Source organism: Callithrix jacchus, chromosome X (genome assembly GCF_049354715.1).
Source record: "Callithrix jacchus isolate 240 chromosome X, calJac240_pri, whole genome shotgun sequence".
NCBI classification, from domain to species: Eukaryota; Metazoa; Chordata; class Mammalia; order Primates; family Cebidae; genus Callithrix; species Callithrix jacchus.
Window position 1 is genome coordinate 14211653 of NC_133524.1, and position 20102 is coordinate 14231754.

The window sequence follows — 20102 nt, forward strand, 5'->3', positions numbered from 1 at the left end:
CCTGCTGCATCTGAGCTGCACTTTCCTCACTACCCAGATTCTCTGCTACCTTTGTCACATTTGTTACTTTATAAATCTCTTACTACATAAAGTTTGGTGTAATATCCATTTCTGATCTCTTTTATATCTTTGCAGTGACCCAGAAAATGGTGGATGGATGCTTAAAAAATGTTTGTGGTGAAAGAATGGTTCATGTAGCATCAGAGAGAATTCACTTTTTATTGAAACCTCATGGGTGGCTGCTTTGGCACTTGTGGCCGAATGTGACCCTTACATTGTACTCTGTTAAAATTAGTCCTCATTCCATGAAAAACTGTTCCTCAAACTGTGTCCCATACAGTATTTGTGGTCAGCAAATACTAATACTATTCCATAGGACAAATGTTCTTTGACCAGAAAATAAAAACTAAGAAATATTACAAACCACACGATTGCTGCATGTATTAGTCAGGGTTCTCTAGAGGGACAGCACTAATAAGATAGATGTGTATATGAAAAGGAGTTTATTAAGGAGAATTGACTCACACAATCACAAGGTGACATCCCACAACAGGCTGTCTGTAAGCTGAGGAACGAGGAAGCCAGTGATGGATCAGTTTGAGTCCCAAAACCTCAAAAGTAGGGAAGCTGACAGTGCGGCCTTCAGGCTGTGGCCAAAGGCCTGAGAGCCCCTGGCAAACCACTGGTTTAAGTCCAAGAGTCCGAAAGCTGAAGAACTTGGAGTCTGATGTTTGAGGGCAGGAAGCATCCAGTATGGGAGAAAGATGAAGGCTGGAAGACTCAACCAGTCTAGTTCTTTCCTGTTCTTCTGCCTGCTTTTATCCTAGCTGTGCTGGCAGCTGATTAGACGGTGCCCACCCAAATTGAGGGCAAGTCTGCCTCTCCTGGTCCACTGACACAAATGTCAATCTCCCCTTGGCAACACCCTCACAGACATACCCATGAACAATACTTTTTATCCTTCAATCCAATCAAGTTGACACTCACTATTAATCTGCACATCACTCTTCAGGTTTTCCTACCATCCCCTGATCATAGAGATTCGTAGTCTTCTTATTACTTTTCTTTCCACAGAGCAGAGATTCCTATAACATAAAAGTAACCATTTGAAAGCGAACAGTTCAGTGGCATCTAGTATGTTACCATGTTGTGTAACCGCTACCTCTATCTAGTTCCAAAACATTTTTATCACCCCAAAAGGAAGCTATCTACCCACCAGCAGTCATTCCCCATTTCCACCCAACTCCCAGCCCCTGGCAACTACTAATCTGCTTTCTGTCTCTATGGATTTGCTTATTCTGGACATTATTTTATTTACTTTTTGAGCTGGAGTCTTGCTCTGCCACCCAGGCTGGAGTGTAGTGGTGTGATCTTGGCTCACTACAACTTTTACCTCCCAGGTTCAAGTGATTCTCCTGCCTCAGCCTCCTGAGTACCTGCTATTACAAGTTCTCTGCCACCACGCCTGGCTAATTTTTGTATTTTTAGTAGAGATGGGGTTTCACCGTGTTGGCCAGGCTGGTTTTGAACTCCTGACCTCAAGTGATCTGCCCACCTTGGTCTCCCAAAGGGCTGGGATTACAGGTGTGAGCCACCGTGCCCAGCCTGGACATCATTTCATATACATGGAATCATGCAATATGTGGCTTTTTGTGTTTGGCTTCACCCCCAGAGCATAATGTTTTTGAGGCTTCTCAGTTTCTGTTTACAGCTACTTTTTTTTTTTCTACTTATCCCTCATATACTGTTTTTTTCCCCCCCAAAGCTCTACCCTTAGAGCTTTTCCTTTTAACCTTTGTGGTCTCCCTAAATGGCTTACTCTATTTCTGTGGAAATCTAATACTAAAATAGACCCACAATTGCTCCGTGTCTGCTCCTGGCCCAATTTCTCTCCTGGATCCAGAGCTGTGTATTTAAGTGCTCACTGGACCACTCTGGTTCTGTCACCTGCAATTATAGGAAAACCTCCTCTTTGTCTTTTCTCTTCTTGAGTTTGCTACCTCACTCAATAGCGATATTTCCCCCAGTTTCCCAAGTCAGGGGCTCACCTCCCTATCAGGGTAGTAAAAAGTATAGCACAGAGGTAAGTACTTAGAAAGACCTGAAACCTGTTTGAAGATCAGCATATCTGATAAATCTGCAATGTTTGTCTGGTATGTCCATTATATAAAATGGGGACATTAAGATATTTGGAATATTTAAACTGGAAAAGAGAAATCATAGAACCTATTATTTTTAAGGATTTGAAGGCCTACCACATGGATGAGATCTTGTGCTTATGTGTCCACAAGATGGTCCACTATTGCGTATGATATTGAATTGACTAGCCATTAAACCTCCTTTCAACTCTGTGATTCTCAACGTCAGAAGACAAGGACTAATTTTATATCTGTATTAGTTCGTTTTCACGCGACTGACAAAGATATACCCGAGACTGGGCAATTTACAAAAGAAAGAGATTTAAAGTTCCATGTGGCTGGGGAGGTCTTGCAATAATGGCAGAAGGTGAAAGGCCTGTCTCAAATGGCGGCGGACTTGTTAGATCTACTATCACAAGAACAGCAGGGGAAAGACCTGCCTCTATGATTCAATTACCTCCAACTGAGTCCCTCCCACAACACATGGGAATTCAAGATGAGGTTTGGGTGAGGACACAGCCAAACCATATCAATATCTATAGTTACATAGGAGCATGGCAAAGAACTAAATCCTATACTCTAAGCAGTACAATTCTATAAGCTAGCATGTGGAAAAGAACACAAAAGGGGTGCGGTAGATTACTTGCAAAAAAGGCTGCAATAATTTCTCCCATCCCTGTATGCACATCCTCTGGCAATGTGACTCAAAGCTCTTCTTGTCAAGAGGTGGAGTTTATTTTTCCACTCTTTGAATCTGGGCTTGGCCATGTGATCTGCTTTGGGTAATGCGACATCAGCAAATGTGAAGAAAGCAGAGGCTTATACAGTGCTTGCATGCTGTGGCTTGTCCTCTTTTGTTGCTTTTGGGACCCTTGTGAACAAACCCAGGTGAGCTTGCTGGAGACATGTGGCCCAGTCGCTATTATTTTAGCAGATAACCATAAGACAGCCAGCTCCAAACCCAGATATGTAATTGAAGCCATCCTGGACTAAGCAGCCCTTGGCTGACCCATCAGCTGACTGCCGCTACAAGAGTGAGCTCAGGTGAGAGAGGCAGAAGACCCACCTAGATGAGCCTAGCCTAAGTAGCCAACTCCTAGAATGATGAGTTAATAAATGGTTAAATCACTAAGTATGGGGATGAGTTGTTATGTAGCAAAAGCTCACTTACACAAGGGGCAATTTTTCTGATCAAAAGAATCATAGAGGCCAGGTACAGTGGCTCATACCTGCAATCCCAGCACTTTGGGAGGCTGAGGCAGGCAGATCACCTGAGGTCAGGAGTCAGAGACCAACCTAGCCAACATGGCAGAATCCCACCTCTACTAAAAATACAAAAATTAGCTGGGTGTCTTGATGCACGCCTGTAATCCCAGCTACTCGGGAGGCTTGAGGCATGAGAATCTCTTGAACCCCGGAGGCAGAGGTTGCAGTGAGCTGAGATCATGCCACTGCACTCCAGCCTGGGTGACAGAGCGAGATTCTGTGTAAAAAAAAAAAAAAAAAAATCCACGCTTCAGCTAATGTGACCCTAGGTATGTTGCTTATTCTTACCTTTTTTTTCCAGATGGAGTCTTGCGCTGTCACTTTGGCTGGAGTGCAATGGTGCAATCACGGCTCTCTGCAGCTTGACCTCCCAAATTCAGGTGATTGTCCCACCTCAGTCCCCCAAGTAGCTAGGACTCGAAGTATATGCCACCACACCTGGCAAATTAAATAATTTTTTTTCGTACAGAGGGGGTGATATGGTTTGGCTTTGTGTCCCAACGCAAATCTCATCTCAAATTGTAATCCCCACATGTCAAGGGAAGGACCTGGTGGGAGATGATTGGATCATGGGGGCAGTTTCCCCTTTGCTGTTCTTGTGATAGTGAATGGGTTCTCAGGAGATTTGATGATTTAAAAGTATCACTTCCCCATTCGCACGTGCGTGCTCTCTCTCTCTCTTTTGTTCTTGCTCCGACATGGTAAAGAGGGGCATGCTTCCCCTTTGCCTTTACCATGATTGTAAATTTCCTGAGGCGTCCCCAGCAATGTGAAAATGTGAGTCAATTAAACATCTTTTTAAAAATAAATTGCCCTGTCTCAGGTATGTCTTTATAGCAGTGTGAAAACAGACTAATACAGGGGGCCTCACTATGTTGCCCAGACTGGTCTCAAATTCCTGGGCTCAAGAGGTCCACTTGCCTCGACCTCCCAAAATGTTAGAATTCCAGGCATGAGCCATTGCACCTGGCCTCTTATACTTACTTTGAATCAATTTGTTCATCAGAAAATTGGGGCTTATGCTTCATGAGGTGGTTAGGAGAAAACAAAGCAGGTAATGTGTGTAAGTTATTTAGCACTATAACCCACATTACATGCCTCGTAAAGGCTGAATCTTTCACTTTCCCTGCAGACTTGTCAGTCTGGTGTTGCTGTCAGAGTCTACAGCACTCAAAAAAGAAGAAAAACGGCTTTGTAAAGCCTTTTTTTAGAAAGATAAAAATATATCTCCTCCTTTTGAAAAGTGGAACAAGTGTAACTTATATAAACACAACATGCAAAATTGATCAATTTTTGTTTTCATTTTTAAAACCTTTTTATTTTGGAATTATTTTCATATAGAAAAGTTATATAGACAGGGCAGAGTTCCTATATACCCTGACCCAGTTACATTTACTGTTAACATTATATATAACTGTGGTACATGTGTCAAAACCAAGAAATTAACATTGACACGTTACTATTAAATAAAACTACAGGCTGTAGCTAAATTTTACCAGATTTTCCACTAATATCCTTTTTCTGCTCCATTGCATTTAGTTGTCATGTTCCCTTAGTCTCTTCTGTGACAGTTTCTCAGTCTTTCTTTGCCTTTTGTGACCTTGAGGATTTTTTGACTAATACTGGTCAGGTATTTTGTCAAATGTCCCTCAATTTTGGTTTATCTGATATTTTTCTCATGTTTAAATTGGGGTTATGGGTTTTGAGAATCCCACAGAGGTAAAGTTCCCTTCTCATCACATCGTATCATATCAGGTTGTCCATAACATCAGCAGAACTTACCACTGTTGATGTTGACCTTGATCACTTGGATAATACGGTATCTGCCAAGTTCTTATGAAAGCTGTTATTTTCCCCTTTCTGTACTTTTTTTCTTTGGAAGCCTCACTAGTCTAGCCTACATTCAAATGCGGGAGGGAGAGTGAGGCATGATGGCTTACACCTGTAATCTCAGCACTTTGAGAGGCTGAGGCAGGAGGATTGCTTGAGCCCAGGAGTTTGAGATTAACCTGGACGATATAGTGAGGTGCCATCTCTTTAAAAAAATTAGCTGGGCATGGTGACTTATGCCTGTAGTCCCAGCTACTTGGAAGTGTTGAGGTGGTGTAATCGCTTGAGCCCAGGAGATTTAGGCTCCAGTGAGCCAAGATCACACCACTGTACTCCAGTCTGGGCAACAGAGCAAGACCCTGTCTCTAAAAAAGATGGAGATGGAGGGTCAGTCCTACATCTTGGAGGGGTTAGTATCTATATATTTGGAATTATTCTGTAAGGAAGATTTGTCTCTTCTCTCCATGTATTTATTAGTCAATCGTTTATCAGTAGAGACTCAAGTATTTTTATTTCATACTTTGGACTACAATCCAACACCATATTACTTATTTTGTTGCTCAGATTGTCCAGTTTGGCCACTTGGAGCTCCTTTGAGAGTGGCTTCTGTGCCCCTTTGACATGCCGCCATCCTTTTATTTTTGTTTTGAGTATATTAGCTTTGATGTACAACTTGGTTTTCTTCCCCATCTATCCACCGAAATTGCTTTAAGGTCCTTCAGATGACAATGGTTTCTAGATTGTCTACTTTTCTCTCTAGTTTATCAGACCTCTCTGTAACATTTAATACTTTAAATCTTGTTCCTTCAAATTCTATTTTATTTGAAAAATTTACTATGAAATTCTTAAACAAAAACAAAAGTAGAGAGAATAGCTTACTGCATCTCCATGTATCCATCAGTGAGCTTCAGTAATTCTCAACATTTTGCTAATCTGATTTCAACTGCTGCCTTTTCCATGCCCTGTCACTGGAGCACTTTAAAGAAAACCATAGATATCATATCAGCTTAACTCATAATAGTTCAGTGTCTTTAACAGATAAAAACTTAAAAAAAACCCCATAAAACAATTATTATACCTAATGAAGTTAATAAGTCTTTAATATCTTTTAACACTCAGTCCATACTCAAATTTCTCCAATGATCTCAAAGTGTTTTAATAATCAATTTGTCCAAATTAGGATCCATACAGGTTCCACACCATATCCTATAACATCTCCTCGCCCTTGACAGAGTTTTGCTCTGTCACCAGGCTGGAGTGCAGTGGCACAATCTGGGCTCACTGCAACCTCTGCCTCCTGGGTTAAAGCGATTCTCCCACCTCAGCCATTCTGAGTATCTGGGGCTACAGGTGCGTGCCACCACGCCCAGCTAATTTTTGTATTATTAGTAGAGACGGCCAGGCTGGTCTAGAACTCCTGACCTCAGGTGATCCGTCTGCCTTGGCCACCCAAAGTGCTGGGATTACAGGTGTGAGCCACTGTGCCTGGCCAACATCTGTATTTTTAATGCAGACCCTCTATAGTGAGTTCCAAACCCAAATAGCCAGTGAGTGGCAGAATGTCACTGGATGTTTCTTGAACCCCTCAAATTCACTGTGTTCCAAATGGAATTGATCGTCCTTCCCAAACCTGTTTCTCATTTTTCTCTTTACCTCAGTGACTATGACTTCCATCCCAGACAGACATCTGAGCCATCCTAGGCTGGTTCATCACCTGGCCCAAGTCACCAAACCATGGGATGTCTATTTCTTCAGCGTCTCTGGAATAAGTTCCTTCTTCTCATTGCCTTAGCCTCAGTTCTAAAATTCAGACAAAGAGTGCAAATGCATTATCCAGAAACACACGTTCTCAAGCCCAGCAGCGACTAGACCCTAACCTCATGCTCAGCTCTAGATTCAGCTCAGCTCCTGTGCTTTGAATACATGTACCTTCCACTTCCTGTGAATGTGGTTGTTAGAGCCAGATTTCAGCATGCTGGAGCAGCTAATGGCAGTAAAGTTGGGAGTCAGAATATCCATCACTTGAAATGAACTTGGTTTTGTTGGTTAATTTCTCTGCGCTTCAGTCTCCTCACCTGCAAAATGAGAATAATATTCCTGCAACACAATTCTGATATTCCCAAAGCTCTGAAAACTGGAAGAGTTTTTCTTGTTTTCAAAATCTGTTTGGCAGCACAACCTGACTTGACTTAATGATTTGGTGACAAAACCTGAGCTGGATGGAATCGAGGATGTTTATGGTCTGTATTCATCCTACTTCCAATATTCTTCTCTTTTATAGTCCAGCTATCTTGGTGGGAGGCTACACTAGCCCACTGGGACAAGTTCTAGTATATACTGTTTTATTTTTCAAAAGTAAGAAAATGTCTACGTTCTGAAACACACATAACCTAAGGGTTTTGGAAAACAGGTTTTGTACCTGTAATAGCTACCTCATAGGTTGGTCATAGATGGATTGCTAAAGAAATTCGTATTTGTAAAGCAATTAGAAGAGTGTGAGGCTTACAGTAAGCCCTATTTAAGTGTTTGATAAAGTAAATATTTCCTGTAACATTTAACCCTAGAAAAGAGGTGAAAGATAAACTATTTTGTCAGAACAGAGTTCGATAAATTTAGGGGCCTCCATCAAAGCTGAGTTACTACCATTGCTTTTCTGTTCTAAAGAAATAAACATTAGACAGATAGAAAAACCCCTTTTGAGTGGCGTCAAAACCTCTCCCTACTCAGAATTAACCACTATTCTGAAGTTGGGGTGTGTGTGAATCTTTTCCATGCATGTTTCTAGATTTTAGTACATATATGCATGCATGGTGTGTATTTTTTAGACTTACGGCTAAATGTTTTCATGCTATACCTACACAACCTCCTTTTTCACCTTGACACTACCATTTTCATATGTGTAGTCTACCTCAATTCTCTTAAGGACTCCTGTAGTATGCCATCATGTGAACATGCCACAGTTTACTTACCCAAGTCCTGTAGATGGACACTTAATTTATTTCCAATTATTTGCTATTATGTGGCAGTGCGCATTCTCTTGTGCACCTCCTTGTGCCCACACGGAAGAGTGTCTCTCGGGCATATACCTGACAGTCGAGTTGCTGGGTCATATGTGCCTGTTTTAACTTTACAAGAAAAATGCCACTGTGCTCTTCAACAGGGTGGACCAACCTATACTTCCACAGGAATGTGAGCTCCCATCTCTCTACGTCCTTGCCACATTTGGCATATATATATTTGAGACAGCATCTAGCTCTGTTGCCCAGGCTGTCATGATCTTGGCTCACTGCAACCTCTCCTCCCTGGTTCAAGCAATTCTCCTGCCTTAGCCTCCCAAGTAGCTGGGACTGAAGGTGCATGCTACCACACCTGGCTAATTTTTTCTTGTATTTGTAGTAGACATGGGGTTTTACCATGTTGGCCAGGGTAGTCCTGAGCTCCTGACCTCAAGAAATTCACCTACCTTGGACTCCCAAAGTGCTGGCATTACAGGCATGAACCACCGCGCCCGGCCAGTATTTTTATTCTTTTTAGACATTTTCCTATCTGAAGGGTATGGAATATCACTCTTATTGTAATCACTCCTATTGTAATTAGTGGTTCTCTGGTTACCACTGAGGTTGAACATCTTTTCTGCAATAGGCTTCTAAGTTGTCTGCCTGCCCCCATTGTGTGATATTGTGAGATTATATCTACCTCTATCTCTATCTACCTACCTACCTACCTACCTACCTACCTACCTACCTACCTATAGTATATTTGGTTTCTAACATAGACGCCCTAAAACCCTTGTACAAAGAGACACTAGGAAAGTCTTTTGTTGTGATATTTGGTCTTTGACCCTGGTTCCTGACACAGAGCTCCTAAATGCTTCGGAATTTCCTGGGTGATGGGAGTCTTTTGTTCTAATGAGGTGACTCTTGGTGGGCTCTTGGATAGCTTCAGGATGGGGGCCAGCTGCCAGAGGAACCAACCACATGATTAGAGGGTTGGAATTTTTAGGCCCACCCCCCAACCTTCAGGGAGTGGAGATGGGCTGGTTGAGTTGATCATCAATGGCCAATGACTTAATCAAGCATGACTATGTAATGAAGCCTTCATAAAAACCCCCAAAGAACTGGGTTTGGAGAGCCTCTGGATTGCTGAACATGCGGAGGTTCCTGGAGAGTTGTGTGCTCAGAGAGACATGCAAGCTCTGCACCCCTTTCCACATACCTTGCCCAATATATCTCTTTGCTGTTCATCTGTATCTTTTGTACTATCCTTTATTAAACAGGTAAACACAAGTGAATGTTTCTGAGTTCCGTGAGCCTTCCTAGGAAATTAATTGAACCCAAAGAGGAGGTCATGGAAACGCAATTTATAACTGTTCAGTCAGAAGTATAGGTGACAACCTACTACTTGTGATTGGCATCTGAAGTTGGGGCCAGTCTTGTGGGACTGGACCTTTAACTTGTGGGATCTGATGCTACCTCCAGATAGTGTCAGAAATGAATTATAGGACACCCAGTTGGTGGCCCCTGGAGAAATTGCTTGCTGTGTGGGGAAAAGCCCCCTGAACACCTGGTGTCAGAATTGCTCTGTGTTGTACTGAGTGTGAAAGTAGAGAGAAAGAAGTTTGTTTTATCCATCACACACTGGTGCCTCCAACACAAGTTTCCCTTGGTGGCAAATGTAGCCTTGTTAAAAGACCATGTGATCCTATCAGTGAAAACATCCACAGATTCTTCTGTGACTAGCCAAAGAGCTAGAGACTTTTTTTTGTTTTGAGACAGAGTCTCACTCTGTCATCCAGGCTGGAGTGCAGTGGCACAGTCTCAGTTCACTGCAACCTCCACCTCCAAGGTTCAAGCAATTCTCCTGCCTCAGTCTCCTAAGTAGCTGGGACTACAGGCGTGTGCCACCACACCTGGCTAATTTTAGTATTTTTAGTAAAGTTGGGGTTTGGCCAGGCTGGTCTCAAACTTCTGATCTCAGGCGATCCACCTGCCTCAGCCTTTTAAAGTGCTGGGATTGCAGATGTAAGCCACCGCGCCCGGCCTGAGCTAGACACATTTAATTAGCTCTGCATGCTCAGATACTCTCACATACACAGGGACACAGGGAGAACAGCCATCAAACTGTCACCAACAGACAGAAGCAAAAGTAGGATTTAGAAGAAAAAAGGGAGAAAAGAAATCCTGAGGGAAGAGACTGTGGTTTAACTGTAATGGAAGAAATTCAAATATGTGTTGGATAAAGGAACAAACAAGTCACATGTGCCTTGTATCACAAATTATGAGACACGTAGGAGGAAGGATGGGCTGGCGTGAGGTGTCCAGAAAACAGCGCATCCATTCAGAGAGTTGACAGAGAAACATTTCTCCATATTTGGAAATTTTATACCCAAGACTCCCACTGGCACTTTTCAGCAATTTTTAAAGACAGGGAATAAACGTGTCAACATTTATTGAGTATTTACTGTGTAGCCAGCACTGTTTTACAGGCACTACTCAAAGTGGTTCTCACAATGACCCCACGAGAGAGTTATTAACACTCATTTCAAGGATAAGGAAGGAACCAGAAGCACTGAGAGGTGAAGCCTTAGGTCACAAAACCAGTAGGGGTGACACCAGCACGGTGATTTTTTTTTTTTAGGGGAAGGTCTAAGAGTCCTTTGTGAAGAGAAACATTTCACCCTCAAATGCCTAAGCTCCTGCTGCAATTCCGGGCATTGGTTTATACCTGCATCTTAGTCACAGTTGTTAGTTAGGCATATGAATTTAAAATGAAAGGGAGAAATATTAAAGATTTGAAATTTTAGCTATGCGTCACCTCAAGGGAAAGTTAATTATCATTTTTGTCGGCAACACCTACACACAAATTGTGACTCCAGTAATAAAATGAGAGCTCGGAAAAATAAGCACCTAGGGCTGATGAAAAGAATGCATTTGTCTTAGGGCAGAGGCTGAATGTGAAGCCAACTATTCTTAGAGAGAAACATGTCAATACTAAATCTTTTCACCAGTCTTTGATGGATGTGCTAATCTTCTCAGGTCAACATGGGCTCACCCTGGCAATGTACTGTAATAACTTATTTAAAAGGCAGCTGGCTTTTATAAATGACCTGCTCCATCAGCTTTTAGATTTCATTTTCAGAAATGTATTCCTTTATCAAATCAATATTTGCTGTATATAGTAAGAACTCAACTGTGCATTTTCAACAACAGAGGAGACTGCAGAAGTGACCAGGTTTGGGAATTATTGTTCTTTGCTCTTAATTCTGTATGACATCTAAGCTCTGTAGAGATAATGAGATAACAAGAATAAAAATGGCAGGGAGGTGATTTTCATTCCATGAGAGCTGCAGTTGGCAAACTACCATCAGTAGCCTGAACCTGGCCTGCAGGCTTTTTTTTTGAGATGGAGTCTTGCTCTGTTGCCAGGGTAGAGTGCAGTGGCGTGATCTTGGCTCACTGCAACCTCCGCCTCCCAGGTTCAAGTGATTCCCTGGCCTCAGCCTCCCAAGTAGCTGGAACTAGAGGTACATGCCACCATGCCTGGCCAATTTCTTGTATTTTAGTAGAGACAGGGTTTCACAGTGTTGGCCAGGATGATCTTGATCCCCTGACCTTGTGATCCTTGGCCTCCCAAAGTGCTGGGAACAGGCGTGAGCCACCATGCCTGGCCACCTGTTTTTATAAATAAAGTTTTATTAGAACACAGCCACGCCCATTTGTTTACGTACGGTCTACAGCTGCTTTCACGCTTCAAGGGCAGAGTTGAGTAGTCACAACACTGACCATGTGGCCTGCAATGCCAAAGACATTCACTCTCTGGCCCTTTACAGAATATGCATCCCTTTCCACTAGAGGAAGTGGTATTTATCTCACTATACACTTGGCTCATTTTCAGAGGGGGCTAACAGAGCTAGAATCAGAGAGGACATCTGGTTTTTTAAAGGTATTTGTGTAGTTCAGACAGGTTAAAGACAAGAAAAGGTAAAAAAGCAAAACACCAGGCAGTATCTCCAGGCAAGAACTTTTAACAAATTGACCTGTTACCGACAACGTAAAAAAAACCATCATAATATATACAAAATTATTTTGTCAGGAGAATATTTATCATGATTTATCATGTTGGCAACAGAAGACATCCTGCCGACCTCCAAGTGGCTGGCATAGTTCATCCACCCCGTGACAGGCCCACTGGGACTGTAGTGAACATGTCTGTACCTCAGCACAAAGTCCCCTTTCCCTGAGAAATGTACACAAGGAGAGATGAAGAGCGTGTACCCAAAAGGAAGAGGGAGAGGCTGGGGACCTTGTATCCCGAGCTTAGAACTTCAGGGGGATGACCGGCCAGTACTTGGGCTGCTTTCGGTCACAGTGCTTATCAAAGCTCAACTGCACCGCAGCCTCCATGGCCTGGATCTTGGCAGCGCTGTCCCCATACAAACGCTTCATCTCAGCCTGGCGCCGCTCACCTGGCCTCTCAGTTGGGGCCTCTACCGACCGGGGGATGTTGCAGTACAGGTCGTGGTCAGCGTTCACATAGCTCTCTAGGCGCTTGGCATCCAGCTGCTGCTGCCTCCCTGGGAACAAACATGAACGTGAACATGAACATAAACACATGTGCATGCACTGTAGAAGGAGCCCGGTGAGTGCTGCTGCTGCTGCTGGCCATGCCATCTGCAGCCCGCTAAGTTCCTTCAGCTTTCCCTTTCCAACTGCAAAAGCAGGCCCAGTTGTTCCAGCTGAGATGCTTACCAGATTCTGAGGCAAGACCTGAAGATTACTATCATCTACTTAGTTCTGAAGCTCACTTTTCACCTACCAAGGGGTTACTATACACAGAGAAATGGCAAAGAGTTGAGTGCCTATAGTTCCACCTATCTGGGAGGCTGAGGTGGGAGGATGGCTTGAGCCTGGGAGGCAGCGAATGCAGTGAGTCAAGATCGCACCACTATACTCCAGCCTGGGTGACAAAGTCAGACCCTGACTCAAAAAAAAAAAAAAAAAAAAAGAAAAGAAAAGAAAAGAAAAAAAGAAACAGCGAAGAGCCACAAGGAAACTCATCACTCCAAACTACCAAACCTCTGCAACGAGCCCTGAAAACAAAGGAGAGAAATGAAACCACTTGGGGTTCTCTCTTTTCATCTGCACGGCCCGCCCACCACCTGCCCAGCTCAAAATGGCTGACGGAGCTTGCTTGGTTTCAAGCACTGCTCCAGGCCAGCATGGAAATGAAAAGCTTCCTGGAAAGTCTAGTGTTGCAAGCAGTGCTTACCACCATGAATGAGGTGGTGTGGGGGAACAAAACACTCCTTTGGAAGAGGTATTGATTTTAGGTAACCTGGAAAAGAAAAAGTGATAGCAACCACACTATGCAATGATGATCAATGATTGATGATCCTTCCACAGATTCAAAACACAAATCATACCAAGCAAGGAAAGGTTAAATGAGTCAACACTTGCTGAAGATAAATGGCAAAGGAAGGGCCATTCTACAAATGGAATTAAGGCCTCTGGCTTCTAATCTTCCTGCTATATCAAAAAATCTGCCATAGTGGGTTGGTTTTCTCACTATGGGATTTGATTTTTCACTTCACAGGTTGGCCTACGTTAAACTGCAAGTGGTATTGTTACATACTTCTTTTTTTTTGAGATGGAGTCTCGCTGTGTTGTCCAGGCTGGAGTACAGTGGTACAATCTTGGCTCACAGCAACCTCCACCTCCCGGGTTCAAACGATTCTTCTGCCTCAGCCTCCTGAGTAGTTAGGACTATAGGCGCACACCACCATACACAGCTAACTTTTGTATTTTTTAGTAGACATTGGGTTTCACCATATTGCATAGAATGGTCTCAAACTCCTGACCTTATGATCTGCCCGCCTCGGCCTCCCAAAGTGCTAGGATTATAGGTGTGAGCCACTATGCCCAGCCTGCATACTTTTAATCCTACTAATTTGAATGGATTCTTGTAAAGCTAGAAGTATTTATTCAATTTACTCTACCCCCTGTCTTTTACTATGGCAAGTCCCAATATCATAATTTTTATTCTTATGTAAACTGCAACATAAAAATATCAGTGAGACAATGCTGCATAAGGTAAAATTTAGCCAATTTCCATAGCTCCTGTAAGCGACTCTGTCAAGAGAAAAATAAATCATTCTTCCATTGTTGGTCCTCCCTGCACTAATACCTGGAACAGAACACGGTAGTGAGCTAATCAAGTGTGAATGGAAAGATATTTACAAGGTCATGCATAGTTGCTTGCATAAATCCTACACTTTATAAGCATCACCATGGCATTGGAGGGAAGTTTTATAAGCTTGGAAACATTATTAAAAATGTATGTGGCTGTTGCTGTCTTGGAACATCCGCAGTTTATTTTTACCTAAGGACGTGATATATGAATAAGCCCAATGACTATCAAACACAATAAAAGCTGTGTAACTGTTACCCCACCCATGGAAAAAATATATGATTGACTCACTGGGCAATGCAGAACAAAACCAACATATCAGCCTAACATGCAAATGAATGGAGGCCAGCAAGCATTGGTTTCTAATTTTTGGTTCTTCTGCCAAGTTTGAAACATCAGCATTAAGTTGTTCAGTTCTCACAGGTGTTTAAATTCTATGCCCACTAAACTGAGTTGTGCTGGAGTGGCGTGCGAGTGGATGTGAACCAAACACCAGAGAAAGCACTCGACAACTGCCATGACAGCTTCTTATTTCCACAAGAACTCTGTGTGTTCCTGGCACTCAGGTCAGGGTGAAAGCCCCACTGGGGACTAGGTTCTTCCCGGGGGCATCTCTGTGTTTCTTCTGCCTCTGTCCGGGGATGATTGAACTTGACTTTGAAGGAAAGCTTGGCTTTGTGCTTTTAGAAGGAAGAGCAAGGGTGACCTAGGACACTGGGTTTTGATATGGGCAGTACAGACTGGTGAGATATATTCAGTCTCTAAGTACATATGGGCCTTTCCCATTTGCCTCTTCCTACGAACGTTGAGCAGGCAGTGGGTGGGCTGATGGCACTGCCCAGGCTTTCCAGTAAAGGCAGAATTTGGCTGAAGAATCTCTCATTCAACGGGTACTTTTCTGAAGGCTTGACATTTCCACATTAGCACAACACAGTCCCTCTGCCATCCATGAGCAGCCTTGTACCCATTACCAATCCTCTGCCTCTTTTTTTTTTAATCTGGAGATGACCCCACATGTGGGTTGCTGAGTGCCTTGGAGCCTCTGCATCCAGAGGGCAGAGCTCTCACAGTGAGAGTTCCCAGACCACTGTCACATTACTCTCAAATTTGTTCGAAGACCATATAGTCAGCTTCACTGACAGATCTGGTGACACAATAGATGTTCAACTTCCTGCCTAAATCTGAGTGTTTGAGTATAGAAGTTTGAACAAACACTGGGATCTTAGCTATCCTAAATGTTCTCTGCTGGTAGGATGTTGCGAGTTTAGTCTTTGTACTTTTACGTCTTTCTCTTTTCCTTAAAATTTAAAATGTTGATAACAATTTAAAAAGAGAGATGTGTTCTCTTATTGTTGACATCTGTGAATGAAACACAATGTTAACACAAGGCAACCCCAGTTGAGTTAACGATGCTGGTGCAATTTTCCAAGTTTGTACTCAGTGTGTGCCCATGGGTTGCCATCACATGACTTTAGTTCTTAATAAAGTTCATGTGGTGTAAGAATAAGAGAATAAAAGACATAGCCCTCTGCTTTTGATTCTTGATTTGTTTTCATTCCCATTCAGGCTTCCTCATACATTTTTTTTTTTGAGAAAGGATCTTGCTCTGTCACCCAGGCTGGAGTGCAGTGGTACAATCTTGGCTCACTGCAACCTTCGCCTCCTCGGCTCAAGCGATGGTCCCACTTCGGCTTCCTGAGTAGCTGGGACTACAGGTTCATGCCACCATGTCCAGATAATTTTTGTATTTTGTTTTAGAGACAGGGTTTTGCCATATTGTAGGCAATATTGTAGGCTGGTCTTGAAATCCTGGACTCAGGTGATCCACCCGCCTCAGCCTCCATCCACTTTGTAATTCCAAAGTGCTGGAATTACAGGCATGAGTCACCGTGCCTGGGTCCTCATGAAAATTTAAGATCCAACCCTTGTCCCCTCCTTGCTTCTCAAAAGATTTGGAGGTTTAATGGTTTCTTGCATAGTGAACAGTGGCCCTAAAACACTGAACTAAAGGGCAAGAAGCCTGTCACCTGTGACCTACCCTGTGGGGGGTCATTTATGGTGGAAGGGCACTGTCACCTTTACTTATGGCTGTACCCCCAGCCCTGGGAGGACACAATGTCTGACACAAAGCAGGTGCTCAGGAAATGACTGTCAAATGAATGCTCAAAGGCCATGCATGACTTTTTGTAAACAGCTCTTTTCCTTCCAGATGCTGTTAAAGAACAATGATGACAACCCGGGGACTGAGAAACAGATGCTCAAATCTCACAAGATGCTGGGCAGAACTCCCTTCCCAGTGGGTTCCTCAGAGCCTCCCAGGCAGAGGAGCTTGAGGGGAAGGGAAGAGGGGAGGGGCACCAATGAATTGGGGTCAGACCCTGTTCCCTTACATTTGAGTTGTTTTGCCTCTACTTACACAAGTTTTAAAAAAGTTCCAAGGCTAGACTAAAAGTTGAAGACTAGTCAGTTTAAAACCAAATACCTGCAGAGAGGCTGTGCACTGATGGTCACAGCCAGCATGTGAAAGTACTTCAGCGCGTACTGACTTAGGGGACCAAGTTAACCTCAGAATGGAGTATCAGAGTTTAAAGGCATCCTCTCATTTGTCGTTTATTTATTGCTTCCTTCCTTCCAATGAAAAAAAGGATTCTCAATCACTGGCAGTTTTTCTTGCTGTCAAAACAAGGTGAGGCCTCAGCCAGCCAGATGGAAAATCATCTGACCAAAGCAGAGCAGCACTGACATCACACTTCAGATACCACTGAACAGCTGCCTTGTCATGGAGGGTTTGGTCATTTTTATTGGAAACAGCTGTAGGACTCAATGTTAGCATGCACTTTTATAGGGCATTTCTGCAAGATAATTTGTTTTAATATGAATCAGAAATATCTTTTTTGATTCTATTCCAGCTTCAAAATAGGATTGTAGTGGGTTGAACAGTATCACCCCAAATCCATGTCCACCTGGAACCACAGAATGTGACCTTATTTGGAAATAGGGCTTTGTAGATATAATTAAAGGACCAAGACAACAATATACTGGATTAGCGTAGACCCTACCTTCAATGACAAAGTCCTTGTATAAGAGAAAAGGACACAGGGACACGGGGAAAGGACACGTGAAGATGGAGGCAGAGAATCTTACACAGCAGAAAAACATTCATCCCAGATTCTCCCACACATAGAGCCCAAAGGCAGAATATGTTAGAGGACAAGGCACAGAGGCAGCGAGTGTCAAATAATGTTCTTTTCCCTCATTTTCCTAGGACTAGTGTGTCTTTCTGATTATATTTTCTGCTATGTTGCCAAAATTAATGATTGTACCACAACCGAGAGAAAGCACAAACTTGATGTATGTCATGAATGTGTCATTTCTGGCTTGACAACCACCCAGAACACAGGTACATGCCAGCAGAACTGGAGCCATTTCAGACTGGTCTTCTCCCTTCATCGCACATCCCTCACCCTGTGGCAAATGTAATCCTGAAGTTAATGGAGAATCACCATTTTTACTTTTACAGCAGAAGTGCATTTTCATTCTCCTTCCCACTTTTCTACAGCCACTAACACATGTCATCTCACGGATTGGTTCTGTGCACCTGTGAACATCCGCACCAGATGAAATACATACACATCAGGATTGTGGTCAATCAGTCACTGTGATTTCATCCTTCAACTTCACTGACTAAAGCAAAACTGCTCACTAAATACTGGGCCATAAACTTCGCCAAGTTCTCTAGGTTTGACTGACTGAAGGCTCACTATGAAAACTACAGTCTCAGCTTTCCCACTCAGATGGACACAGCGTAATGGAGCAGATGTCTCCCCTCAAATGTATGAAAACCACATCTGGGACCTTTAGTAAGAACTGCACTTTCAGTGTCTAAGCCAGAAATGGACTTAGCCCTTTTTTCTCTCATTCCAAATTGGCCCTATCCCTTAAAGCCTAGAGTGTACCCCACTTCTTGATAGCTGCCTGGGGTGCTCCTCCTTTGACTGCCTGGGTTACTGGCTCTACCCCTCATGTGCATATGTGACCATGACCCAAACCATAGACACTCTTCTTCTGTGGGTCACTTTACATTTGATTTTGTCTCCTCTTCCCAATGAGGTTTAAGGTTTTAGAATATGTCCCTGTTTTGACCCAACACCCCCAAAACATAGGTGATAAATATCTGATTGGCTCAAACCTGAGAAAACAGTGGTGGTGTTTGTTTTGGAGGGCCTTACTCTCTTTTGAGGATGACTTCCACTCATTTTCCCTCTAAGTATTAGCAATATAACCTTGCAGTCTCAACTGATGGTCACTTACGACTACAAAACGGTATTTTTCTTAACCTAATAATAAACATCTTTTCCCAAGAAATAATTGAAAACACAGCTGACCTTTAAAACTTTATAACTATACTTCCTCATAAGTTATGTTCCACTGAAGCTTTAAGTAACGGAAATACCTTGTTAGGAAATGATGACATGTAATCAAAAGCATGCATGTTCCCACTGTACAAAAGGAGCTCTTATCCTAGGCAAGCTTTTGGTGTTTTTTAATCCTTGAAATATGTTAAAGTAGAGACTATCTGGAATCTGAGTAGCAATCACAAACAAGAACATACTGTCCAATCTGAAGGCCTTTATCCTAAGAAAATATTAAACAAGACTCAGACGATGATGAATTGCTTAAGTTGTAGGTTCCTGTGGAAGTGAATGATACTGAAAAGTTAAATCTTTCAAATTTACTGACATTCCCCCACGCTAGTAATATTTTATAAAGTCCTGTGTTCTTCAAAGCATTCACGTTCAAAGCTGAAAATGTCTGTATTGAACAAGTAGTTTCTAGTGGTTCTGAGAACAAAACGAAACAAAAAACTTGACCCAATTATTCATACTACCCAGGTCCCTTATCTTTTTATTAAAGCCTTTTCCAACTGTGTATCTAACTAACCCTCCCTGAAAACTTCCAGTGAAGGTAATGAATTGGAAAACGCCATGGGCACTCAGATTACTTACATACGAATTCCACCATTCATTATCACTTGAAGGAACACTTGTTCATCCTGTACGCACCAAAAGTCCTGCTGAAAAAAGTAATGCTACTGATCTCTTGCCCATTATTTTCTTACTGGGGCAAGATTGGGCCCTGGCAGCTTCTAATAAAGACCAAGTCTTTAGATTCCAGTCCGACATCACAGTCTGCTGTCACCCTCACCAGACAATTCCCACATCTCCCTGGGACCAGCTAAAGCATTCAGGGAAGGCACAGGACACAGAAGCATGACAGAGATGCTAGGACAAGTAGTTTTGAATCATGCTATAACTACACATTTTAAACATACAAAGAATCAAAAGCTTGTTCAGTGCCATTATTAGTTAATATTGAAATGGGTTCATTTTCCCAGTCCATGTACTTTATTGTACTAAATTTTATCAAGCAAGAATATCCTTGAAACAGACCTAAAAACTGTGTTCATGACTAAATTTGATAGACAACAAAGCGTTCATTTTTTCATGTCTTTAATATTCTAAGTCAGCTGAAAAGTTTGAAAGGTGCCACCTAGAGCAGAAATATGACCTTTCTGAAGTCACAGAACATCTTATTTTTATTATTATTTTTAGAACATCTTATTAAAAATATGTAGAATCTTGGCTGGGTACAGTAGATCATGCCTGTAATCTCAGCACTTTG

At 42.6% G+C, this 20102-nt stretch overlaps 1 protein-coding gene across 4 annotated transcripts in view; it reads right to left on the reverse strand.

Moving 5' to 3' along the window:
• Positions 1-486: 486 nt before the first annotated feature.
• GEMIN8 (gem nuclear organelle associated protein 8) overlaps positions 487-20102 on the reverse strand; it is a 32387-nt gene continuing 12771 nt past the window's right edge. For 2 of the 4 annotated variants that reach the window (XM_054250752.2, XM_035287998.3), the window contains one exon: positions 10668-12807. In XM_054250752.2, the coding sequence (XP_054106727.1) occupies positions 12551-12807 (257 nt within the window). In that variant the 3' untranslated portion in view covers positions 10668-12550. Of the gene's footprint in view, positions 1086-3692; positions 3843-6113; positions 6211-6887; positions 7035-7163; positions 7310-10667; positions 12808-20102 lie in introns of those variants that run through there. The other 2 variants (XR_008478818.2, XR_008478815.2) reach the window with 2 other exon arrangements.